General features: G+C 39.8%; 2 protein-coding genes across 2 annotated transcripts; both read left to right on the forward strand.

The window, feature by feature from the left end:
• Positions 1-8,053: 8,053 nt before the first annotated feature.
• LOC140927759 (uncharacterized) lies at positions 8,054-10,232 on the forward strand. The gene has a single exon (XM_073377441.1). It carries the CDS (start codon positions 8,571-8,573, stop codon positions 9,357-9,359), a length of 789 nt encoding a protein of 262 aa, XP_073233542.1. The 5' UTR covers positions 8,054-8,570; the 3' UTR covers positions 9,360-10,232.
• A 14,766-nt stretch (positions 10,233-24,998) lies between these two features.
• LOC140926640 (adenosine receptor A2b-like) lies at positions 24,999-27,293 on the forward strand. The gene is made up of 2 exons (XM_073376359.1): positions 24,999-26,025; positions 26,864-27,293. The coding sequence occupies exons 1-2, from the start codon at positions 25,351-25,353 to the stop codon at positions 27,239-27,241; spliced, it is 1,053 nt and encodes a 350-aa protein (XP_073232460.1). The 5' UTR covers positions 24,999-25,350; the 3' UTR covers positions 27,242-27,293.
• Positions 27,294-27,820: the final 527 nt, after the last annotated feature.

Consider the following 27,820-nt stretch of genomic DNA (forward strand, 5'->3'; position numbering starts at 1 on the left):
TTAAGTCTCGTTTAACTGGAGAACAGCTGATTTCTTAAGTATTGTATGTCGAAGATGATGAGAGAAAAAAAAAATTTCTTGAGACAATGTGCGGATGTTTCAGCGGAGGATCACATCCTTTTAATAACAGTCATAATAGACACTGATTTTTGCCACACAGTTGTGGAGTTGATCTCAATTCAATTTGCCGGATTAAACCTCGGTTCATTTGGCCAAAGTAGCTTTTACCCGCAGCATAGTTAATTAGAGTGGAATGGTTGGGAAACCCTTGTTATAGATTTTTGTTGGCTTTTTTAAACCTGACCGTGCACAACAAATTAAATTTATTGACCAATAGAAACATTGCATTAATTTATTCAGTCATAATTTGTAGTAAAGAGAAAACAAAGGATTGTGCACAGTCAGGGAGCTTCCAACATAACCTACAGCACCATTGTTTTCAACTTTGATGTTTGGCGGGTTTCCTAACCAGTCTCCTCTACTAACTATACAACTATGCCCGCAGTAACTGAAATACATGCAATATTGTGGAGGACTAAAAGTATCGTTAAAAAAAATTATAAACAGTAACTGCGTGAAATAACGGTTTTCATCGCGTAATTCACAAGCTGTTAGAGATGTTGAGAACAGTCAAAACGAGTTCATGTTATAGTCATTGCTATTGAATGCTTGGATTACGAACAAATTTCATCTTATTTAAGTCTGTTTATAATTAGGACAGACTCGCTCAAAACTGCCCTGTTTAGACAGACGCGCTCGAAAATTATATAGCCTGACAACAGAGAGGTCATAAACTATGCCCCATCATGGACCAGCGGCACGTCCCTGTATAGGCCATAGAAGGGAGTATCCTTCCCCCCTAACCTGGGCAAGAGCCTGATAATTCCTTTGGACTTCAAACGGCTTTTATTCCTTTTTCTCAGATGCACGAGGCCAAGGATATTAAAACAAAGAAAACAAAAAGACATAAAAACAGGAAATTTGCGCCTGTAAAGCACTTGGCAAATTCTCTGGCACTTGAAAAGATCCAGTCTTGTACGTCATAGCAAAAACCGCCATTATACTGATTCACGGATTGGTATTCATCTGATGCTTAAGTCTCGTTTAACTGGAGAACAGCTGATTTCTTAAGTATTGTATGTCGAAGATGATGAGAGAAAAAAAAAATTTCTTGAGACAATGTGCGGATGTTTCAGCGGAGGATCACATCCTTTTAATAACAGTCATAATAGACACTGATTTTTGCCACACAGTTGTGGAGTTGATCTCAATTCAATTTGCCGGATTAAACCTCAGTTCATTTGGCCAAAGTAGCTTTTACCCGCAGCATAGTTAATTAGAGTGGAATGGTTGGGAAACCCTTGTTATAGATTTTTGTTGGCTTTTTTAAACCTGACCGTGCACAACAAATTAAATTTATTGACCAATAGAAACATTGCATTAATTTATTCAGTCATAATTTGTAGTAAAGAGAAAACAAAGGATTGTGCACAGTCAGGGAGCTTCCAACATAACCTACAGCACCATTGTTTTCAACTTTGATGTTTGGCGGGTTTCCTAACCAGTCTCCTCTACTAACTATACAACTATGCCCGCAGTAACTGAAATACATGCAATATTGTGGAGGACTAAAAGTATCGTTAAAAAAAATTATAAACAGTAACTGCGTGAAATAACGGTTTTCATCGCGTAATTCACAAGCTGTTAGAGATGTTGAGAACAGTCAAAACGAGTTCATGTTATAGTCATTGCTATTGAATGCTTGGATTACGGACAAATTTCATCTTATTTAAGTCTGTTTATAATTAGGACAGACTCGCTCAAAACTGCCCTGTTTAGACAGACGCGCTCGAAAATTATATAGCCTGACAACAGAGAGGTCATAAACTATGCCCCATCATGGACCAGCGGCACGTCCCTGTATAGGCCATAGAAGGGAGTATCCTCCCCCCCTAACCTGGGCAAGGGCCTGATAATTCCTTTGGACTTCAAACGGCTCTTATTCCTTTTTCTCTGATGCACGAGGCCAAGGATATTAAAACAAAGAAAAAAAAGACATAAAAACAGGAAATTTGCAGCTGTAAAGCACTTGGTAAATTCTCTGGCACTTGAAAAGATCCTGTCTTGTACGTCACAGCAAAAACCGCCATTATACTGATTCACGGATTGCTATTCATTAGATGCTAAAATCTCGTTTAACTGGGGAACAGCTGATTTCTTAAGTATTGTATGTCGAAGATGATGAAAGAAAAAAATGTCTTGAGACAATGTGCGGATGTTTCAGCGGAGGGCCAGACCCTTTTCATAATAGTCATACTAGACACTGATTTTTGCCACTCAGTTGTGGAGTTGATCTCAATTTAATTGGCCGGATTAAACCTCAGTTCATTTGGCCAAAGTAGCTTTTACCCGCAGCATAGTTAATTAGAGTGGAATGGTTGGGAAACGGCCCTTGTTATAAATTTTTGTTAGCTTTTTTGGACCGACAGTGCACAACGTTCAATAGCATTTCTTTTATTTTGAAGTTATTGACCAATAGAAACATTGCATTAATTCATTCAGTCATAATTTGTAGGAAAGAGAAAACAAAGGATTGTGCAAAGTCAGGGAGCTTCCAACATAACCTACGGCACCATTGTTTTCAACTTTGATGTTTGCCGGGTTTCCTAACCAGTCTCCTCTACTAACTATGCCCGCAGTAACTGAAATACATGCAATATTACGGAGGACTAAAAATATCGGTAAAAAAATTATAAACAGTAACTGCGTGAGATAACGGTTTTCACTGCGTAACTCACAAGTTGTTAGAGATGTTAAGAACATTAAGGCTAAACAGTCAAAACGCCCTTGCCGATACGATGGAGTTAATTTGTTATGATTCACGATATCCCAATTCAAGAGTTAACTATAAATTCCTTGTTTTTAACGACCAACTTGCTCATTAAGTGGTCAGTAAGCCATTCCGCAAGGGAACTGTAGGACAGTGAGAAAACTGAAGATCGTGAAGGACTTGATCATGATCTAAAAGACGAAATGACAGTATTTTCTCTGGAAACAGTACACATTAAAAAATTGGCCTAACAGCAAACACTAAAAATTATGGGTAAATAACACTGAACACTAAACCTTATTCAGACCGGCTATATAATAAAGGTAAGAATACCATGTTGCCAGTGTCATGATGACTTTAATTTGCACATGCATTTTCACGTTACGGTACAATTCGCATCAATTACCCGATTTACGAGCAACCATCGACTGATTAGTAAATGGATTAGTTTGAAATATTACTGAATCATCTTCTTGTTCATTGACCACAAGCCAGCGAGTTTCAAGGAAATCCGGAAAGGGGGGGGGGGGGGGTTACTCGGACAATATTTGGGTATAGGTGAGCCGCTGAGGATTTGAAAACCTGACCCAGTTTGGGAGAAAAAAAATGCACGCCGTCTTGTTTTTAAGCCACTTATCGCCAGTTGCAATATAGAGCAAATTCACGTAATAGTCATTGCTTTTGAATGCGGGGATTAGGAACAAATTTCATCCTATTTAAGTCTGTTATAATTAGGACAGACTCGCACAAAATTATGTGCCCTGATTAGACAGACGCACGCGAAAATTATAAAGCCTGTATACTACAGAGAGGTCATAAACTATACCCCATCTTGGAACAGCGGCACGTCCCTGTATAGGCCTTAGAAAGGAGTATTCTCCCCCCCACCCCCCTCACCTAGGCAAGGGCCTGATAACTTCTTTGGATTTCAAACGGCTCTTATTCCTTTTTGTCAAATGCACGACGCTAAGGATATTACAACAAAGAAAAAAGAACATAAAAACAGGAAATTTGCACCTGTAAAGCACTTGGCAAATTCTCTGGCACTTCAAAAGATCCTGTCTTGTACGTCACAGCAAAAACCGCCATTATATTGATTCACGGATTACTATTCATCAGATGCTTAAATCTCGTTTAACTGGCACGGAGAACAGCTGATTTATTAAGTATTGTGTATCGAAGATTATGAGAGAAAAAAAATATCTTGAGACAATGTGCGGATACGGACGTACACGGAGCCAGATTTCCGAACTTTAAATGCCTGTATTTTATACCCCTTGTAAACGTGAAATAAAAGCAGTTTCAAAATTTAGGTTTGGAACCTTTTTAGTTATGTCTCCAAGTAAACGCTGTGAAACAAGGAATACTGGTTAGGTGATTTCAGAAAAACAGTGTCCAGCAAACATTTAAGGGGGTAGGGGGAGGGCTATAGCGTCTTAGTAGCGCATATCTGCACGGTTTGTCACTGGGCTATGGAGAAAGGGGGTGGGGAGTGATACAGCTGTTGCTAATAAAGGAGTCTAAATGGGGGTACCTTGATAACACTATAACACTTAATTTTTTGGCTCTTTAACATGAATCAGTTAAATATTGGTCATTCTACACTAACTGCAAAAGATTTGCTGTAGTTAACGTCACAGTAATTTTCTTCGAGAAAGAAACGAAAACGACTTCAAAAAGGCCAATATTATTTTGTTTGGTATATCAAGGATATTTCCGTCATTTTGCGACAACTCCCGATTATTTTAGAAGATTTCCGAAGACTGCCAAAGATTTTCGAAGACTACCGAAGATCTCCGAAGACTGCCGAAGATTTCTGATGAGAAAACCAAAAATTTAATTTTCGTCGTTATATTCATACAGTGAATAGATACGATTTTTCACGAAAACCCTCCAAATACTTAACGGTATTTTATCTGGAAAGAGTATTAAAACGTTAAAAAATTGGCCCAAAAGCAAACACTAAACATCATGGGTAAATAACACTAGACACTAAACCACATTCAGACTCTATATAATAAAGGTAAGAATACCATGTTGCCAGTGTCACGATGACTTTGCACAAGCATTTGCATTTGCACGTTACGGTACAATTCGCATCAATTATCACATTTACGAGCAACCACGGACTGATTAGTAAATGGATTAGTTTGAAATATTACTGAATCATCTTCTTGTTCATTGACCATGTACAAGGCAGCGAGTGTCAAGGAAACCGGGGAGAGAGGGGGTACTCGGACAACATTTGGGCATCAATGGGCGAGCCGCTGAGGGTTTGAAAACCTGACCCTGTTTAGGACAAAAAAAATTCTAACATACACACGCTGTTTAGGACGAAAGACAAAATGCACGCCGTCTTCTTTTTAAGCCACTTGTCGCCAGTTGCTGAATACTGAGCAAATTCATGTTATGGTCATAGCTTTTGAATGGTTGGATTACGAACAAACTTCTTCCTATTTAAGTATGTTTATGATTAGGACAGACTCGCGCAAAACTGCCCTGTTAAGACAGACGCGCGCGAAAATTATTTAGCCTGTTTACGACAGAGAGGTCATAAACACTTAACTATGCCCCATCATGGACAAGCGGCACGTCTCTGTATGGGCCCTAGAAGGGAGTATGGGCCATAGAAGGGGGTATCGTCCCCCCCGAAACTCCTTTGGACTTCGAAAGACTCCTAGTCCTTTTTCTCAGATGCACGAGGCCAAGGATATTAAAACAAAGAAAAAAAAGACATAAAAGCAGGGCATTTGCACCTGTAAATAGCACTTGACAAATTCTCTGGCCCTTAAAAAGATCCTGTCTTGTACGTCACAGCAAAAACCGCCATTATATTGATTCACGGATTGCTATTCATCAGATGCTTAAATCTCGTTTTAACTTGAGACAAGCTGATTTCTTAAGTATTGTATGTCGAAGATGATGAAAGAAAAAAATATCTTGAGACAATGTGCGGATGTTGCAGCGGAGGACCAGACCCTTTTCATAATAGTCGTAGTAGACACTGATTTTTGCCACTCAGTCGGGTGAAGTTGACCTCATTGCAATTGGCCGGATTAAACCTCAGTTCAATTGGCCAAAGCAGCTTTTACCCGCAGTAACTGAAATACATGCAATATTACGGATGACTAAAAATATCATGGAAAAATTATAAACTTACAGTAACTGCGTGAAATAACGGTTCTCGTCGCGTAATTCACAAGTTGTTAGTGATGTTGGGAACATCGATTTATTATTCAAAACGTACCTTGCATGCGATGGAGTTAACTTGTAATGATGCACTAAATCCCAGTTCCTTGTAATAATGCATATCCCAATTTAAAGCCCAGAATGTCCCTTATTCGAAATTAAAACTGCTTGAACTCTAAAAGATTTGTATAAGTAATGATTAAAAACTCATCCACCCAAGTTTGTTTTTCTTCCTTTCTTTTTTTCTGTCATTTCCTCGAACGGCTCTACAAGCATCGAGCTTCTGTTTTTTATTTCACTTTTTTCATTTTCCGCTTTTTATTTTTTATTTCTTTTCAAAGTTTTAACGCTGAGATAAATGAAAAATCAGTCTCACGAGGTATTAATGTAGCTTGTAATACTAATAAGAATATTTCTAAGAATCTTTTTCATTTCAGTTCTATTATAGTACGCGCCTATAAATCCTGTCAGACGAAACGATTAGTCGCTTCTGGATATTTGCTCTAATTTTGCCCAATCACCTTGAGTAACACTATTTTTAATCTGAATATCCGTACTAAACGGCGTTTAATGGCCTTATATACTATTTGTGCTTTGGCACCGGATATGACAAGAATACCTTGGATATCATCGTACGTAACTATCGTATCAGATCATGATCCAGCGATCGCCATGCGCGCAGTTTTCATAATCCCACGTGTTCCCACACACGACCCACGATGTGTAATCTCAATCGCCATCAAGTGTCTTCGAGCTATTCTCGCTTGGATTTTGCTATTTTCACCCACATTAAGTATAAACATGTCAGCATCATCATAGCTATCAGTATGACGCCAGGGACTTCTGCTATTTTCAGAGTCTCTGTAAAACGTCATGCCAAATATCATATTTTTAGTATTATAACGCTAGCAACTGCCTATAGGTTCAAGGAATCAAGGGCAGTCATGGCAAATGACTGCGAGAAAGAGAAGTATAAGCTACAATGTAGTTTTGGTTACGCAGCCGGCATTGCAAACGCCTGCCAAAAATTTTAGTCGGGCTCTGAATAAACTTAAAACTGTGTGAAGTTTTTGAAGTTGCCGATTCGTGAAATTCCAAGTCTTCCACTCCTTTTAAAATGCCCAAGTTGCCATAATCTGTGACGAGCGTCCTAAGTGGAAATTTCCTTTTCTACACTGCTTTTAGGTCGAGTCAACTATCTTACCATAGCTAAATCCGTGTAAGGCTATAGCTTGACGAAAGTTCAGCGGTATTTTACAAAACGCCACTACATAAAATATCGCGAGCGGTCATTGTTTTCCCACCGTGAACAAAACGCAAAAGTAACAACATATAATTTACCGCTTCGAAAATAAACGCATGGATGATACTAAATAATGTTAATTTTAGTCCGTAATGAAGTTGTTTTCCTGACAAACTTTTTAAGGGAAAAGCCAATATATGCGAGCTTTAAAACATGAATACTACATAATACCCTTTTAAATCTAATTTTAATCAGTAAAAAAGAAACCAACGACTGTTAGTCAGTAATAAACTACAGTTTATAAATACATAGACCGAAGAGCGGCTAGCTTTATCTTTTTGACCCTGATAAAAGCACCCGTTGGTTTGTTTTTTTTTTTTTAAACACCGTTTTCCCCATTTACAATGTAATTAATAATGCAAACTAGCATTTTCATTTTTTAAATAGAAATAGGATTTTCTGCGTTCTGTGTATGACGTCAAGCCTTCCCACTATGTGGTGTAACAAACAATATTTTGGCGCGCGACTGGAATTCTTTTCTCTCTTAATTTCAAATAAAACATTGAATTTTCTCGAAGGTTTAGGTCGAGCACTCATCCATAAATCCATTTAACAGTTCATCGAAATATGTCTGACTTCTTTCGAAATCCAAACAATCGTGACAAACGTTAAAACAACGAAAATTCTCAAAATAGAATCTTTATGGTATTTATAATTATGATAATCGCACATGCCTGACAGTCCTTCCATTGACACACTTTGGATTATTTCAATAGGAATAAAAAGGATCTCCAACACAATCAATAAACCTCTTATTGGTAAGCCGGAAAGACCACCGAATGACGTCAATACTGGGGTGATTGACAAGGGTTAATACGCGATATATGCCAATGTTAGGTGCAAAAATCATGTGTTTCTTGGCTCGTGACAGAAACATCACAAATCATCACAAAACATCAAGGAAAGATCTTTCCATCTCGTTATCTCTACGATTAAGGGAATTTTCGTCGTTTGCGTGGCGTATTTGTTTGTTTTCGCTCTGCCAATAATAGCTGGACCAAATCTAGGAGGGCTAACTGATGACCAGTTAGAGATAACCTCTCAAAATAGTATATGTGAGTGGGATTGAGTTTCTTGAGACGTGCATTGGTTATAATTTATCATCAAGAGGTGAAAGATACAGAGAGAGCCGCTGTCGAGTGAAATACAGTCGGCCGGCTGTTTCAACGCACGAAAAAAGCAGTTTCCCGACCGGTCCAGAGAGGTCCAAGAGCTGGAGAGAGTTGTAGAGCCCCAATATACGGCGAAATGGTTTCTGTAATACCTCAGTTGCCACGGTGCCCAGTCGAAAATGGCATTCATTCAGTGATTTTGCCCTCGCAACGAAACAGTTTTCGACCTAAGAAAAAACTGACGAGAGTCGTTAATGGACTGAGTAACAACCAGCACTTAACAAAACAATTTAATATTCCACCAGAACTTTTTTGGACGTCGAAAAGGAACTCGAAAAAACATAATTTCACTATTCCGCGAATAGTCATCGAGAAAATCGAGGATGAAAGACCTTGGGACTTCGCAAACTCACCGAGGAGAAAGATGGGTAGTTTCACACGGCCCGGGCTGAACTGTAATAAAAATTTTCTTCATCCTTCTTACACAGTTTGTGCTGCGGTTTCGGCGAACGACCCCGGCGCCCTTAAGAATATTATTCTCTCGGGAGCTGTGAATATTGATCAACTTTGCTCGAATGGGGCTTCGGCATTACACGAAGCGGCTTACGACGGAAAAGTCGACTGCGTGATCGCGTTACTTCAATGCGGGGCCGATGTGAATAACGAAGATGGCGAAGGATGGACACCGCTGCATGCAGCCGTGTGTGGCCAAAGTATACAATGCGCTGAACTTCTCGTTCGGCGAGGAGCAAATGTGAAGGCGAAAACGGACGATGGACTTTCACCGTTGGCAATCGCCACGCAACAAAAAGACACAGAAATGATAAAACTTTTGACTTTAGTTTCCAATCAGCCGCACAAAGTAGACAAACCTAAACGCTCGTACAAGCAAGCGAAAGAGTTTTTTGTGCCCATATTTGTTTAGCATAATTTTATTGCTGACATTTGCTGCGCGCGTGGGATGTAGTGTTTGTGAGCGAGGGACATGTATTCAAAATTAAAAATGCGTTTTTGCGCAAGCATTATGTTAAAACTCGCAATAATTCCGCTTGGCGCCAATTGCTTCCACGCCTTCGTCACTTTTTAGTCGCTTCCTTTTTCGCTTGCGAAAGAGAGAAAGAGGATTCAAATTAAGGATGTAAAATAGAACTGACGATGCATGCAAGTAATGGCCTTGGGTAGCCACTTTACGTCAAAGAAAGCGCGTAATTTGCACCTTGACCAGGTGACTTGACTGATCCGGTGACTACACGACTACAAGTTTAAAACCATTAAAACTTGATTTTTTACTAATTTTACCCGGAGGAAGCTGAACACCCATGGGTAATACTGAAAGGTAAGAAAACCTTTACGATTTTTTCACAACGAAAATTGATTTTAAGTGAGAATCGCTGAAATAAAAACAAGGAAACTACACAGAAATTCGTGACTCACAATCCACTACGTATTGATTACGTAAGGAAGGAGCAGAAAAGAGTTGCTATATATATTTTTTGAAAAAGACCCTAAAGTGTGTGTGAGACTGAGATAAATCAGCGGATTTTTTTTTTCGCAGTAATTATGTACAAAAAACGAAGCTCGCCGCTTGGACGTATCGGCCGCGAATAAATAATCATCTTGACACAAAACAGGAAATCTTAGTCTTCTCCTTTTTGGTGCGAAGATACAATAATATTGTGCAGTCTATTTTTACTAGAACACCAGATGTTTTTCTCGCCAAATTTAGAAAGTTTTCCCTTGAAAAATTCACGATAGGTAATTAAGGTGACTTTTATGTTCATTAAAAAAAAGTTTAATTTACCACCCTAGTTTATATTTGTTGCTGTTCGGCTGTTTTCACTTTTCCGTAGCCGAGTGTCGTTGCCTAGCAGCTTCTTTTTGGTAGCCAGACAGTGTTTTAAGGTCGCGAATCACCTCTCCATTTTGTAATAAAAAAAATGCATTGATTGTGCATTGGGTCTCGATAAAGTCTTGTAAAGTGAAAGGACTCATTTTATAACTGCCCATTTGCTTATTTTAATCGAACAACACACTGGCTAAAAACGTACTAGACATCCTCAAATTAAATTGAAGTCTTTCGCAGTTCGCCCTAAGATTTAGGCCTTCTTTCCCATGGCTCTCAAAGCTGGACTCTTGAAGAATTCTTGCCCAAATTTTGCCAGAAGGCTTTTGAGACATATTTCATCACTGACCAAGTTTCTACTAAATAACTCATCTCCAAACTTTCTTGTTGTTTCAAAAAAGCAGTGTAAGTTATGGCAAATTCTCTTGTTTAAAAAAATAATACACATTAACCGTGAAACTGAAGCCGTGAGCAACTGCACGGAGATTGTTTTTGGGCAGTGACTGTGTTAACTTTTATCTTAAGTGTTTACACAAGTGACCCTCGACCCCAAACGTACCCTCAACTTGGCTTAAGTGCAACATTGAGCTGTCACGCGCTTTTTGCTCCCGGTAACAGTGAATTGTTCTTAGTTCGCAAAAAGATAATTATTTAGAATGTTTTGATCTCGAGGATAAGAAAGATAATCATAACTATAACAAAATTCTCAAATCTGATTGGTTCTCAACTGCCCTGATTTCAGCCTTAATAGGACAGTTTAATAGGACAGTACGCGTCATGCCTAAGTAATTGGACAGTACGCGCCATCACGCGCGCGCTTAAATGGCTTTTTTTTTTATAGCTAGCGAAAAAATCTTGGAATTTCTTGTGTTTTGATTTAAAAAGAGCCCTATATATCACAAATTTTGTTAAAGTTATGATTAATTGGTAACAGAACTTCGTGTCGTCCAATTCGGTCTGTAATCATACTCGTGATTAAACAAATCGGACTCCCGCTACGCGGTCGTCCGATTTTGTTAATCACTCGTATGATTACAGACCGAATTGGACTCCACTCAGTCCTGTTACCATTACTAATCGAGTGTTTGGCACGTAAGAGAAAAAAATTGGGAAAATGATTTTTTTTAAGAAAGAAAGAAAAGAAGAAAGGAAACCATGCATGGTTGAATTTGTAATGTTTATGCCAAACGTTTGTTTCGTTCTTTAGCCCCTGCATAAATCAGCAAATAAGGATTACTATGACCACTAAATGCTGCATGATTCGATTGCCATTTTAAATGTGGTCACGTTTTAAGAGAGACATAAATCAAATCCCATTTTTTACCTTGAAAGATATCCTCATAACATTATAACCCACACAATAATCGACAATGGAATATTTTGTTGCTCAAATTTAAATATTTCAAGTTTAAAAGGAGGCTTAAACTCCTGAGACAACAAGAACCAAAGTGAGCGAATGGTTAGTCACTGAGCTTAGGCAGGATTTTTTTAAGGTAGCAATACCGACACACAAAGACAGCTTTAATAATAAAACTGGAGGAGAATTTATTTTGCTTATGATCAGTCTAAGATAAAATTTATAAATAACCAGGCAACGCACAATAGATCAGTGTCAAATTCGGCCGTCGTTTACTTGGTGACAAAAGTTTTTGATGTTTTTTTTTCTTTTTTCTAAGAAGAGATAAGCGTGTCCAACGCCGGTCAGACAGGATAAGCTTACAGGGTAAATTATTCCAACGTTTGCGTTTGATTCTATCTTGATAAATGGTCACTGAATGATCAGCGCACTTCACTTCCAGATAATTCCAGCAGATAGGGTATCCCAACTCCCCCATCCCTTGCATCAACTGGCTGGACTGTTGACCAGCTCGACTCCCAGAAAACTCTGTAAAAACCGCATGACGCGTTTCCACGGGGGTGGTCAACCGTCCAAACATCGCTAATGCTTTTATTTAGGCGTTAGATGTAAAAACCGTCTTATGATACAAAACTAATTAATTCTCGAGATTATTCTCTTGACTTAAGATTTCCTTCGAGCTTTGAGGATCGGAAATCACGTTGGGGAATTCTTTGCCACCCACTTTTAAAGTAGAGCCGGCCTGGCTCGTTTGTTCATGAGATATTGCTTGTTAAGGATTTGTTGATTTGTTGGCATATCTTGGAATTCGGAGATGAAGAGACAAAATAAAATACTTTTATATTAATGATGTATTAAGCAAGCCCCCCCAATGCCTTTTGCTTATAACCACTCATGGATCAGCCGAGTCTCCATCCATCGAGACCCTGCGTGTGAACCATAACTTACATTGTCGTTTGAATATAAATAAATCACAAAACGAGAAAGTTTTCTCGACTTTTTCACAGCTATTAGATTTGCAGGGTTCCTTTTAAAGACCGAAATGACAGGTTTCCCTATCCCACTATCCCTTTCATATAGCTTCAACGAGTGAAATCCCTACTCTTTCATTGACCTAAAGCCTGAAAAGAAACTGTGCGTTGTGATCGACGTTTACCTTCACTTGCCTTCAACTGTTCCTTACTTCTACAAAAAATGAATAATTTCACGTTACAATCGTTTCAGTCTGTTTTTATCTGCTCATTTTCCAGTTTGAGAAATTTTCAAATTTATTCTGCCGTTTGCCGTAAACTTGACTCTAAATCTCTCTATTATCGAACAGAGACAAGCACCGAAGCAAGCAGAATTGGGGAAGGTGAACTATTTCCAGCAAACAGCAACAAACATGGCTATCCGGTCTCTCTCACGTCACTTGCATGGAGTAACCTTCTCGTGTCAAGGTCATTCGAAAGTCTCTCTTTGATTTCTATCCTTGGTCACGATTGAACGAACTGAACGGAAGAAAGGTCATATTGCTCGAGGCTACATTATTTAAGGTCGTCACTACGCAAGATAACACTTGCTGCTTGCTGAATCATTGAGGATGCCAATATCAATAACGATTGTCGGCAAACACTAACAACTTATTCGTGTTTGTGTTAAACAATACCGACGACACCAGAAGCGTAAAAACAAAAACAGAACGTGTGAGACTGTGATGACAGTGCACCGAATGGTTTTGCTCGTCACGTTCAATCGTGAGCCGTAACTCCAGAGCTCCATTCCTATAATAATATCTAGTATAGAATCATGGAATCAACGTGTCCACGATTTCTGACGCTAACATCTTCCTGTTGTTGCACGGGCTAAATCAAGGATCGAGTGCCACTATAATTTTGAAACAGTAATGAAAACCCCCCTCTTCCCATGCTATCAATCGTGCAGCTGTCTTCTAATTGGATTTCTATATCAGTATCGTCGTGCACAAGGCGACGAGTGCGGGTGGGGGGTGGGGGGTTGCTCTGCAGGACATTACTTCCTAGCCGGAATAAGCTTATTATCGGCCTTTCTCTAATTTTCAAGAAGTCCTTTGGCGTCCTTTTCGTTATTCCGATCGCGAGGTGATTATAGAATACGTGTGGTCCCTTATTTTTCCTCAGAGATAGTGGGGTAGCGAAGGAGGTTTGGGACTACTTGTGATCAGTACATCACTCCCAGAATTTTAACAAGTCAACTTTTTTGAGCGGCGAAGTCGTGAGAACGATCGTTTTGCGAAGTGGCCAGAAGTTTCCCCTCCTACTTAGTCAACCCGAGGGAATCCCTGTGGACTTCTAGAAAGTGTACGTCACTCTTTACACTTACAAGTTCAACAAACTAGAGAGAACTAAGAATCATTAGTTACGTCAAAGGCAAACTGGAAATTCTAGTAAAAAAAAAGTTTCTTTTCAAATTGGGAAATGAGCAGATTCTCTCATGTAGATTTAAACTGCTCCCCCAAAACAAAACAAAACAAAACAATGGATAAAAAGGTATGGAACAAGGGAAAAGGGAAAACTAAGTCACGTGAGACAAATTGCGTTTGCCCGTTTGACGTAATGGTGGTTAGTGTTTCGAATTCACCATAAGTTCTCTTCCATTCATGAACTAACAAAGATCATTACCAACATTTGTTTTCCTTTTGTCGGTAGACGCTATTCGGAAGGGCATTGCGTAGGTTATAGTTTTAATTTCGTTAAAAGGAAGTGATCGTGACGAAAAGCTTTTCAACGCTATCGAGAAAGGTGCTTGAACCGTTGTGCTACAAGAGGTTTATTCTAGACTATTTTTACCACGTTTAGTTGACTGAAAAACAAAACAAAACCTACAGTCACGCAGAAAACAAGCATTGATATTAGACGTATACCATCCATTGATGAGCTGTATATCAGCTCTCTTATAACGGTTGAACGTGCAAACTTTTCAGGAATGTATTTATTATAATTTGTTCAACCCGAGTAGTTTACTCACAAAACACAATTTGAAATATATCTTTATTTTTTAATAGACACGTATCAAAGCTTGCTAGAGTAGAATTGAATCAGTGTTTAAGTTCTCTGCACATCTCACAATTCTCAAATTTTTTACCTAAATCACAGTAGGAGCTGAAAGAGGAACCACACTAAGGGAAGGACCATTAGAAAACTTATGGGGAGGGAGGGGGGCGAAGTACAAAAAAAATATTCGCGCAAGGGAAAATTAAATGAAAAAAATTCATACACGCTAATTAATCCTAAAAAACATTCATGCTTTGGCCTAAAAAAATTCATACAAGGAATTTGATTAACGAAAAAAAATTCCTGCGGCTCGAAAATTCCCCTCCCCCCCCCCCCCCCCCCCCCCCACGAATTTTCTTGAATGCCTGATATGTAATACAATAAAACAATGGGGCGGGCTACTCTTTCCTTGCTGTTATATTTTCGTGGCTAGCGGTTCGTGCCAGCTTGGTTAAAAAATATACATCACCGGAATTTTCAGTTCTAAAACGCCTTTATCTTAGTTGCCATTGTATTGGTAAAGGATCACATAAATAAATTTGTTAGAGAGAAGTAAATACTTCAAACGTTTATTCATTAGACACAGGAAAATAAATGCGCCAGTGTTGTTGTTAGACACAGGCAAATTAATGCCCCATTGTATTTGTAAGACACAGGCAAATTAATGCCCCAGTGTATTTGTTAAACATATGCAAATTAATGCCCCAGTGTATTCGTGAGACACAGGCAAATTAATGCCCCAGTGTTGTTGTTAGACACAGGCAAATTAATGCCCCAGTGTATTTGTTAAACACAGGCAAATTAATGCCCCAGTACATTTTGTGAGACACAGGCAATGCAACTTCATGCCCTAGTGTATTTTGTTAGATACAAGCAAATTAATGCCCCAGTGTATTTTGTTAAACACAGGCAAATAAATGCCCCAGTGTATTTGTAAGACAGAGGCAAATTAATGCCCTAGCGTGTTCGTTAAACTTAAGCAAATTACGGTTTTTGTTAGACGCAGGCAAATTAACACCCCAACGTATTTGCTGTATTTGTTAAACACAGGTAAATTAATACCCCAGTGTATTTGTTAGACCCAGGCAAATAAAGATCAATGCTGCACTTGAAAAATCACTCAGCATGCCTATATCTAATGCTCAGGTTTACGGATATTTCCTGACGAAAGATCCGGATTTTTTTGCAGCCCGGCTTATATTTACATGTATCGGGTTTATAACACACAAAGTTTAACATTCCTAAGAGTAAAATGATTGTCCTGTTCAAAGCCCCTCGGCTTTATTGATAGTAACGCCATAATGTTTAACAGTTTTATTAGCGACTGAGCTGGTCCTCATAACCACTTCTGAGCTTCAGCGAACATTAAGATCAAGATCGATTAGCATCCGTTTTCTTTAACGTTTTCTTTATGTAAAGATTTGTAATTATACTCACCTTGCGGCCGTGATAGTAATTATTTACCTGTTTCAGTGAAGATGACAAGATAGCCAGGATGCAGAAGCGAAAATTAAACGAGAAAAAATTCGTCTTGAGCGCCATTGCATAGAGCGAGATTATTTTATTTTTGCCGCTAATATTCCCAAATATGGTATTGCTATAATAAATTAACCCCAATAAGTAACGCAGCATTTTGCTAGTGTTCTTTGTTCTGTTGCTTTTTATAAAGTCACCGTCAACAGATCCAAATGTTCTCTGATTCTGTTTTAACTGTTCCAAACGGAGAAACATTTTTAGAATGAATTTTTTAAAAATTGGAAATAGCAGACACAACATCAAATTGCTTGTAACCGGATATGTAATCAACTATCTTACCGTAGATTGCCATATGCCTAACCCCAAGGAAGGCAAATGGCCGCGGGATTTTAATGCCTTGGGCAAATGCCTGCTGTGAGTTCCTGAACCGGCCCAAGCCTCTCATGGGGAGGTGAGAGGCGCTGGACCCCTGAGACGGGGCTGGAAAAAGAAAGTCAAGCCCTCATGCTCTCTCCAGATCAAATTAGAAGTTTGGAAGGTTGGAAGAGAGGGGGAAACCGGTCGGGAGTTCCCGGAGAAAGGTCTCTCTCGAACAATTATAGGCAATCCGGATTCCTTACCCGGGAAATTTTTGCTTGTTGAAACCGGAATCCTCTTCATTGGGATCTTGAATTTAGCTCACAGAATCCGTAATCCCTCTTACGATTGGAATCCGGAATTCCTTGAATTCCGATCAACCAGTACCTGGAGTCCGGAATCCCGCAGCGTGGATTCCAAAATCCAAGACTGTCGTCCTTCATTGAGGCGAATTCTCGGAGCAACCAGAGGAGACAATGGGCACTACTCATACCTGTACTTGTAACCAGGGGTCAATTTATTAAAACTTTTACAAGTGTGATTTACAAGTGTAGCCATTGTTTTAGAGTCTGAGAACAACAGCTACACTTGTAAATTGCACGAGTAAAAGTTTTATAAAATTGACCCCAGCGTGGTATTCCTTGTTGGTTTGAATCATTTGTTTGAACCTCTTTGAAGACTATTGGAATAACCGGCAGCTACATTTTTGCGTTTAGCTCTATGACGAGGGAATTCTCCGCTAAACTTTGTACATACTCGTCTGTCGGTAATTCTCTGCGATCTCTTCCGTCTTAGTCGGTTCCAGTCCTCGCTCCCATTCACTTAATTCCGCCACGGTCCGAACAGCTGTTCCGTTGCGACAAAGAGTAGCAGAAAATTTACCCGATAAGTGATGATCCCTCAAGATCGGGGCGTGAAGCATCGCTCCGTTACAGAACTCCACTCGCACCGAAATCACCGTTTAGTAATGTGTGAACAAAAGCCCTGTAGACCCGGTAGGGATAACGCAAGAGCTATCCTGCATGGTGTGAACATAGCTTCATTCTACTAGCCGTCACTACTGAAACTGAATTAACCCTGCAAGGGTGTTGAAGGCCCCCAAATGAAAGAGAAGGAGATACTCGTCGTCCCCGTAAGAGGCATACATGCCAACTCTCCCGAATACGGCACCGGTCTCCTGATTTCCCGTACGGGTCACCATATCTCCCGGATAAAATCATATTTTGAGCTTTTCTGTGCCTTAGTTTGAGATTTAGCCCATTTTAGGCTCAAAACTTCAATTTTTCGTATTCGCAGTACGGTTTCTGGGGCATTTTTTGGATGTATTTAGTCATTGACAAAGATTATTTCTGGCATTAACACGATGATTGCGAAATTTGATAGTATGCGCTTCATGTAAGAATTCATATAATGTCCTAAGTCATTCCCATTGGGTGCTATGTCAATTTGTCGGGGAAGGAAGGTCCTTTGAAATTCCGGGGGGGTAGTGAAAGATTTTAGATCTTCAGAGGTTGGCATCTCTGAAGAGGTGTGAATTGTAGTTTTCAATTTCATAAGTTTTTTACGATATCCTCGCCCCATGTAATTAAATCTGGATTCCAGTGTCCGGAAAATTTTAATTTGCTTTTGGAATCCGACATCCTAGGCTTTGAAATCCAGAATAGAGTCCAAGGAACCGCCACCTGGTTAGCTCAGTTGGTAGAGCGCCGGTCTGCCGAGCAGGAGGTCGCGGGTTCAAACCCCGGCCCGACCAACACTCAGGGGTTTTAAATAACTGAGAAGAAAGTGCTGTCTGTGTAATAACATCTGCAAGCGGTTAGAGTTCCTAGTCTTCTCGGATAAGGACGAAAAACCGTAGGCCCCGTCTCACAGCACTTTCACTGATTTGTTCTTGTGCCACGTAAAAGAAACCACATCGCTATTCGAAAAGAGTAGGGGTCGTAGTATAGACTTCGGTGGTGTGATCAACCTTTACGGATCGATTGTGGGATTGGGAAGGGATGGCACCTAAGTCCAATCCGTGCACATTCCCTCTGGGCAGGCCTGAGTCCAGAAAAGCTGGTAAATAAATAAATAAATAAATAAATAAATAAGTAAATAAAAGCCGGAATTCAGAATCCCACTAACGGTTAGAATCCGGAATCCAAACATGATTGACAAAAAATCAGGAATCCAGTACCTGGAATGGGGACTCCACGGCTTGGAAAACAGAATCCAAGACGGACTTAGATTCCCTGTTCTGTCAGATATCGGTTAGGGCCGTTGGTAGGGAAAGTATAATAAGAATAGCCGATAGGTGAGTCTTTGTTGGCGTTTTTCTGCTTCATTAGGGAGCTTAAGTAACAACGACGAATGAATTCACGCTGCTTCAAACTTTATCGCGTTTATTCCATCTCGTTCAATTCGTCAGATGTTGGTAAATTTTTCTTTAATTCAATTCTAAACGATTGTATCAAAATTCAGAAAAAGAAAAAGGAAGTCGTTGCGTTGTGTTCACGTTCTCTACAAAACGTGAAATTAGGTGGTTTTAAGTCGTAGTCTTGCAACCAACGACGGCAAAGAAATGAACAAAAAAGCGTGATGTACGTGTAAAGTTGTTGTTTTGCCAATCTAAGACTATTGTCGTTTTTGCCGTTCATGTTGCCGTCGTCGTTGTCGTTGCTTAAGCTCCCTATTAACGCACCCTTACCATGCATTTTTTGATTAAGCTGTTGAAATAATCTCCCAGAACAGTGTGAAAGAACATAGCATTACCAGCCACTGCTCGGGATGTGAGCCCGCGCTCCTACCCAAAAAGGAAGAACAACACTTGACCCGAGAGAGCGGCAGAAATCCAGTCTAAGCAATGTGGGAAAACTCTGCAAATTGCAGTGTCTGAAATACCGAATACTTCGAAGAATTTCTCTTTGATAGATTCGCAATTCAAGGAACGTTAACAACTTTTTACCACCCAACAATTTTCGCAGTTTTGATGTGTGCTAATTCCTAAGATATTGCTTGCTTAGAGCTGAGAATTGCACTAATTGCTTATAAATAAGTTAACCAACTCTTTCAACTTTAGTACAATGTATACACCTTCTATGGCAGTATGGGTTAACTCGCGTGCTAGGGAAAAATGAAACAATATAATGACGTCAGTAAAGATTCACCTATTTCACAATTTCCTCAGCGTGCGACGCAGACACTCTAAACCGTTTATGTAGCGTCTGCGAATTAGTGTACAATAGGGAGTTTAACATCCAACGACGCGACCGCAACAAGAACGTCAAAATAATAAAAGGAATAAAATTGGTTTAATAAGCAAAACAACAACTTTGCACGTCCATCACACTTTTTTGTAAATTTCTTTGCTGTTTCTGCACGACTAGAGAATGCTTATTTCGCGTTTTATGGAGAACGTAAACAAGCATCGACGAAATTTTATTTCTCTTTCTGAACTTGGATATGGTCCCTTGGAATTCAACTGTAGGAGGGTTTGCCTACATTTGATAAAGTAAGTGGGTAGGAATAATCGCGATTAAGACTGAAAAAAAAAAACGCAAATTCAATTTTTAAGCGACGTTCAGTCGTTGACGTCGCGTCTTTGAATCAAGACCCTATATGATATCGTGTTCGAATCCCGCAGCGTCGCAAGGACATATGTCAGCGTTTTTGATTGGCTAGTTTCTTACGCAGTTTGTGATTAGTCTGATTTGAAATTAAGTGTTGACAGGCCAAACACGACTCATAGCTCGTGACAAGAGAGAATGAGCCCGTGATAGTGTGAAACGTGATCGTGGACAGCGGTTTTCCTCGCTTCTCTTTCTAGCGTCTTGATTTTGCAGTGCATGAAGTTTAAATGACGAATTAAACCGCGCAAATCATAGTTTTAGAGGTTATGAAGCTGGTTTGTTCCATACGTATTGAGTAATCAGTTCCTGTGGTTTATGTCTCTGTAGATTTTTTCTGTCAGGATTTGATCACATATGCAGTTTACCATTAAATGGTTTTAATTCCTCATAAGCCTTAAGGGCAGAATGTGTTTTGTAAATTTGCCGACTGATTTTCCGGCGTCTTCTTTATCTCGCCGATACTGGCTAGCTTCAAAACAAATCAGTAAATTATGATATTCACGGACAAAAAAAAATTACGCAAATGTAGCTATTCAGGTCCAGGCGTTTCTAAGAAAACCAAAGAAACTAACTACCTTCTGTTGGGACCGTCACACACACCATTATGTAAGAATTAGACCAATCGTAAGGCGCGTAAGAAACCCCTAAGAAATGCCCGCCTATCAGAAACGCTCACATATGCCCTTGCGATTCTCCTGGACATTAAAACGAGCTTTTGTGCGCTAATTCGCAGACGGACTATAACAATGGTTTACACGATACCTGGGCCGGCTGCAACGCAGGCTAAATTTCTATGGTTTTGCATGGCTCCTTAGTAGAGACCTTTAGATTCTAGGACGAGAACGACTACGCGTACGGGATTTGCCTTAAAGTTTTTTCGCGTATTCTCAAATTATAGACACCCCGGAAAGCCGCTCATTGCACTTCTTTTTCACCCAAAAATTAGCACTGTTATCTTTACTGAAGGAGCTTAAACAGTCTCCCGACCGCAAAATGATAAAAGCTCTAACGCTATAACTTGTTCCCGTAACCACGACACGCTAAAACTCGTAGTAGAATGACGACGGCAATTATGTTTTCCCGCCAAAATGACGTTGGTTCACGCGCGAGCACTACGTACTTAGTATTGAGAAAATCTCGTAGTCGTTCTCGTCTCAGAGTCTAAAGCTAATTACCACACGATTGGTTAAAAAATTTAATTCGCGCCTTTTTGACCCTGCACGTATTGGCCGCCAGCTGCAAATGTCTGCTTCAAGTATTAGTTCATTGTGTCGATTTGCCTTGCTCTTTTGTCTCTGTTAAATTGAACTTTCATTTTCGCTTTACGAAGATACGTAATTAAATACAAGTTAAAATTGAGCGTAGCCAACTATTGAATGTTTCCCTTGCTTGCTTCGTTTTCCAGCTTTGATTAGCCTTCCTTCAGGTTACACCTCAGTTTAAAAGATATCATTAAGTTATGGGTTTATTGAGGCTGATTATTCTGCAATTGTCAATAAAAGACCGCTGTGATTTTTTTTAGTCAATATCATTTCTCTCAGACAAAAGTCTAATCTATGCGGACGCAGGCTCTCCTACTCTTTCGCCTGTGAGCCACGTCTCGGCTTGCCTCAAGGCTATGTAGCATCTTGTATAAAGAAAATTGAGCACTCTTTGGTTTTAAAAGACCTAAATTTTGCTTGAACGCTCTATACAGGCTGTTTGTGCAATCTGCAGTCCCTAATAAATGCGGCTGTGAAATAAAAAAATGAGTTTCTTATTATAATTAGACAAAGGGCTGTCTGAAAGGAAAGCAATCGACTTAATGGTTCCTACTTCTTTTCAGCAGAATTCGGCTCCAGATATTCAGTTTGTTCTCTAACGCTCTAAGATTGGTAGAGTTATAACAGTTCAGAGGAATTATCAGATCGTGTTTGTTACCAGATTTACGGCTAGAAAACTGCAGCGCAACCGAGTATGTTCCAAAACTTCGCCAAAAGCCTGCTGTATTGGTACATTTTTTTGTCTTGTGTGCGGAAATAATGAGAAAAAAAATGTTGTCTCAAGAGACAGATTGAAATTGCTTTTGTTCACACTGTCTGCCAGGCGGTGAAAGATCACGTACTCTTCAACTCCGTGGAAAAAGCCGTTATTTGCTCTTATCTACAGCCATAACTATACTTACTATTCCATCGATCGGGTACAATATTGAATCATGTGCTCTGTTAAAAAAATGATCAGCTTTTGAAATAGTATAATCAGCTTTAGCCGACTCAATCTGCTTTCTTTCTTTTCCTTTTCTATTCTGACTTCTTTTTTCTCTCCATTTTTGTTTTTTTCTTTTTCGCTTTTAATCTCATCTATTTCCAAAACAAGTTATATAATTATATCATCTTAATTGTTGTATATTTGTTTGAAGTCACATTCTTCCAAAGAAATGGCAATATTTAACAAGTTATTTAAAAACGTCTTATGAGAAATTTGTCTGTTAGGAAGTAATAAACAACTAATACTTGACAATGTACTAAAAGAGATACACTGTTTTTGTTTCTTCGGATGTCCAAATCCTAAACTAAAACTTTCTGGGCAAGACCTTTAAGGGGGCAAAAAGGTCTTCTGGATTTGGGTGTATAGAATCGTCAGACGTTACAAAACCTCAAATTCATTACATCGAGAAACGGAACAAAAACGGCGTAGATTAAGCTGCCATTTATACATCACTGGTCCATTGAACCCTTTTCGTTGTTTTGAAGCTTAATTCTACAATTCAAAAATTCTCATGGGCTTCTTCAGATATTAGCAACTAAGTCATTTCAAGCGTAACCAACCCAACAACACTGATACTACGCCAAGAAAGTAATGGACTGGAAGTCACTAAACCCGTACAATTCTGGATAGTCCATAGCCTTCATATATGGATGACTGCTTACTTTTTCGGGTCAGAACAAAAACTACCAAAGAGGGGTAGGTAAACAGAACATATTTATTAGAGACTGAGCCTTTACGCAATGTTTGGTATAAAGCCGGTAATTGGAGTATGTATAACTCGTGCGTAAATGTAGTATGTGCTTAAGCAGCTGGTCTGTGTTCTGCCAGGCTCAAAAGTTTAATTGTGTTGCATGAAAAGACTTTTTAGCTACTAGAAGCATGAAATTCACAAAAATATAGCATTATTGGACAAGCAAAACGAGCTATAAAATTGCGTGCTGCGGGGTTCAGTTTTTAACAGTGACTAGAACACAACATTTTATATCTCGCGAGGGCCGACTTGGATTTTAGAAATTTTGGCTAGTCGGGAAGTCAAAAACTGATTTGCTGACTTGAAATTAGCTAACTCTGCGTTGAAGCCGTGTAGAAGCCATGTCTAAGTAATAATATCTAACGCATAGAGGACTCGATTTTGCCTCTTTTAACTCTAGTCTGTGACTTGCATTCAGAAATCAATACCAACCGTGGTTCGTTATGATAAGCGAAATATTTGGGATTAAAAGGCAATGAAAAAAGAAAAAAAGTAAGATACTTATTAGTAGGTTAGTGAAAAATAGACCTGCAGGTAATCATGAAAGAAGACTGTGCTGACACACCTCGACAAGATGACATATCGTACTGTCAAAATTTTAACAAAAGTCTCAGTCAGCAGGGTTTCAAAGTTAACCCATTCAAAAGCGGAGCCGGAGAAAGAGGCGGCCCTTTTCATTGCAATAACAAGGGTCAGGCTACAAGAGCGTCTGAAGGCATGAGCTTCGCTGAGCATGGCTGAGTGCTCGGAGGCGTAAAATCGTAATACTAGAGAGTTTAAGCAACCGCGACGGCAACGGTGGCGAAAACCTCGCTTTACTGAAGATGCGTTTGCGCTGTTTCAAACTCCATCGCTCTTGTTCTATTCGTCAAATGTCAGCGAAGTTTTTCTGGAGTTGAGTTCTAAAGGTCTGTATCTAAATCTACTAAAAGGAAAAAATCATTGTCTTTTGTTCACGTTCTTCATAAAACGTGAAATTAGGGAGTTTTAACTTTTATGGCAGTTGTAGTCGTCTGTACCACAAGCGTGATGCACATGTAAAGTTTTTGTTTTGCTAAGCCAACGCTTTTCTGTGGCCTTTCTCGTTGCCGTCACCGTCGTCGTTGCTTGAGCTCCCCTGTGTAATTTAATATAATCGGTTTAAAAAGTGACCTTTTTCAATGAAGAAGAAGCGGTTCGGAATCGCATGAACCTACCGTTCTGTTCTACCAGGAAACATGTTACGCCAGCGAAACAAGTGAATAATCACCGCTTGCATGTACTCAAATCAGATGCGAAATTATATATGAAGCTCTTTCAAAAGATTTTCACTAGTAAAATTTGGGTTTAAGGGTGGCAGTACCAAGGCTAAGAAGTTGTTAAGTGGAGAGTCCTCTTTAATCTCCCTTTCCTCGCCCAAAAGATCACATAAAGACCGTATTACAAGAGTCTATTTGTCAGTAAGTGTTTTCTTATTCTGATGAGGGGACGAATCTTCCTTCTGTTCTGTCTAAGCGGAAAAACTATTTTAATACGAAGATTTATTGAAAGTTCAGGAGTCAAGTTGCAGTCAGATGGTTTTAAACAGTACGGACAAAGCATAAACTTCAAACATGCCAGGGGGTTAATAAATCCTGGCCTTATGACAACTTTGTTGGTGGGTCTTTAAGCCTATAGGTATTTTAAAGGGCAATATCGGTCTGTGGGCCTGAACATTTATTATATTCTAAACATTTGATTTATTGCCTAATCAAACACGTCCAACACTACATTACAGATACAGGGACTATGAGTTATTGGCGATATTGGTGTGGAATGAAAACAATGTCCACCCTGTTACTGATTAATTAGACAAATGTGAAGCTAATGAAAGCTACAATAGTTTGGTCCCTCAATATCGGGGCAAAACATAATGATTCCGGGACGGTGAGAACAATAGTAGTATAAACTGCTTTCTAGAACTGTTTGTCTGGTGACAGTCTTTTTACACTGCACTAAAATGGGCGCTTGCATCACATCAGACAAGCTTAACACATCTATTCTCTTTGGCTGTTAAACTTTGGACCAAGCTGAACTTGCCTAGTCTAAAGAATGCCAAGGTCAATGTGGTACTTTTATGTCCTTGCAAAATAGGCCATATTTAACACATAGGCTTTCTTCATGATTCCTTTCTTTTGTCCACAGAAGGTATTTAGACTAGGTATAGCTGCTGCTTTCTAGCCATCTGTGAAACAGCTGTGAAAAGGTGGACGGCAGTATAGTTTGGCCACCACGAGGAGCTCTGATGAAGATTCCATTGCAGAACACATCCACGCCTCAGCGTACCACCCAATCGTCTACCTACGAGCAGCAAGCTCGATCTTCAGCTGAACTGTATATTTCGTTAGCGTACTATGCATTTCTAGTCATCTCCAGTGTCACTGGGAACGGTCTTGTCATCGGAGCATACGCTTCCAACAAGTGGCTTCGTACAGCACTCACCCACACCCTCATCATCGGCCTAGCCTGCGCAGACTCTCTCGTTGGAGCCGTATCGCTGCCGATTTGGATGTACATCACGTTCCGGGATCACAAACACATCCCGTTGAGTCCCCTCGCCTATCAGTTCTACATAACCGCAGATATTTTCATTGGAAGCGCTTCCATTTTCCAGCTGATGGGTATTAGTATTGAACGGTCTCATGCTGTTCTTAGACCACTCCAGCATCGCTTGCTTGGCAGACGGATATTTTACATCGCAGTGGCCGCTGCTTGGATCTGCTCTGCCGCTCTAGCGTCTCTCCAACCGCTGCAATATGGCACTGATTGGCAGGTCGTCTATACGATTCTGATAGCAACGGTGTGCTTCTTTATTCCAACTGTGGTCATCGCGATTGCTTACTGCAGCATCTTCTTCTCCGCCAAGGGTAAAGCATCTCTGTCCAAGCATCAGACTCATAAGAAAACACTGGCCAAAGAGGTAGGGTTGATCTTAATTTTCTGTAGATGACTGTCGTCGATCGAGAGCTAAGCCAGGGGCCCATTTGCCGGAACGAGCAACATTCTATGTACTCGAGTAATGGAGTTTTTACCAAGCATTTTTTTATAGAACGATTTTGGCGCAAATTGAGAATATCTTTTAACTCCGACAAAGACGTTACTAGGAAATCCTACAGACCTAAAGTGGTATTTTTGACATTTAAATGGCTTTAAATGAGTCTTCCTTTTTGGTATCTTACACTTTTAATGCTCTCATAGACGGCGCGGAATTTCCATTTTCTCTGGAAAAGGTGCTCCAAAATGTATCTAAAAATAAACCTGTCCTTGAAAACGCTCTGTCAAAGTCCTAGTATGGGCGTTGCTTTCTACAGGTTATGGTCTTCTGCTTAAGCACATAACTACTAGTATCCTCCAGTATTATCATGATGTGCAACCGTGTTGGTGTCAGCTTCTATGGCTTTCCTGTACTGATAAAGTATTTGGTAACTTCATTTGACACAGTTTGGATAGCTGGATTTACAAACCGCAAATACGTTTATCTGACGGTCATGCCGTTATAATGCTAACACCGAATGTTCTCTGAACCTCTTGTCCTGTTTTTGATACGAGTTGTATTGATCTTTGCAAAACATTATACATATCGTCCGCACGGGAATGTGACCTCAATGACTAACATCGGCCTAGGCCATTATTGATGCCTTTTGACTCATTTGGGCAGGAAAGGGCAGGGACACCTTATACAACACATCAATGTTTGTTCAGAGCACTAAATTAAAATGTCATTAACCTATTCTCTTTCTCTCTGTTTCTTCATGAAGGTTTCTTTATCCTTAACAGTGGCGATGATTACGCTGCTGTTTGTCATAACATGGCTACCGTTGTTCGCTTTGTCCATACTAGCCACGTTTAACCCCGAGGTCCTTCCTTGGCCATCCACCTCCACGCGTCTCCTGCACTTTGTCAAATGTATGCATTACAGTTCCAGTGCCATAAACCCTGTCCTGTACTCCTATCGAAACGTCGAACTTCGCAGGACCATTGGCGTGCTTTTACAGCGACTTGTGCTAAGGAGGGGACCAGGCGTGGATGAGGTCTTCAGAAGTCGTCGTTCAAGTAGCGTTGTCTCTGCTTCCCATTTTAGAAAGCTGAGCTCAGTCTCAGATCGTTGCCGCAAGCCCAGCGCAGAGAGCCAGTAACGAACCTAGGAGTCTTACTCTGGAATCGCTCTATCGTGGACGGTATCAAGGAAGTTAAATCGAGTTACCGCTTTTCCACACAATGGACAATATCACTATCAAACATTGCCAAGCGAAAACAAGCTTTAGGAGACACAAGTTTCGTTCACTTCTGTATTGACGGAAATTGAGATCGGACTAATAGTTTTCTAGCTTTTTCTTGAAGAGTAATTTATTCATTACTTCCATCTGGATCCCAGATGCTCACGTGCAAAGATTTTGCACCAATTGTGCATGTTTTACTAATTCCAATTGCTAAGACCAGCTTTGTCATACATAGTATAACCGGACGTAAATCCCGCGAATTCTGTGATTATGACAGTTAGTTATGTTATTAGCTTATAGTTTTGAGTCAACCATGTTAGGTAAAACTCTGGCACCAAAAATTGGTATAACAGCCTTTTCTCTCGCGGAAGGGGGGAGGAGGTGGTGGAGCTTTACCCTATAATGGCTCACACTCACTGGTTGGCTCCACTTGAAAGGGCTAGCATTTTCAGGTTTCAGGTATATGAAAGGTAGCAATTTTACAAGAAGTTGAAG

The sequence above is a fragment of the Porites lutea genome, chromosome 2 (genome assembly GCF_958299795.1).
Source record: "Porites lutea chromosome 2, jaPorLute2.1, whole genome shotgun sequence".
NCBI classification, from domain to species: Eukaryota; Metazoa; Cnidaria; class Anthozoa; order Scleractinia; family Poritidae; genus Porites; species Porites lutea.

What these genes read in the sequence shown, in the direction of transcription:
- LOC140926640 (XM_073376359.1), top strand. Translation starts at nt 25,351, where the DNA reads ATGAAGATTCCATTGCAGAACACATCCACGCCTCAGCGTACCACCCAA. An exon ending in AGAAAACACTGGCCAAAGAG is followed by an intron (nt 26,026 to 26,863) that starts GTAGGGTTGATC and finishes TTCTTCATGAAG; the next exon opens with GTTTCTTTATCCTTAACAGT.
- LOC140927759 (XM_073377441.1), top strand. Translation starts at nt 8,571, where the DNA reads ATGGTTTCTGTAATACCTCAGTTGCCACGGTGCCCAGTCGAAAATGGC.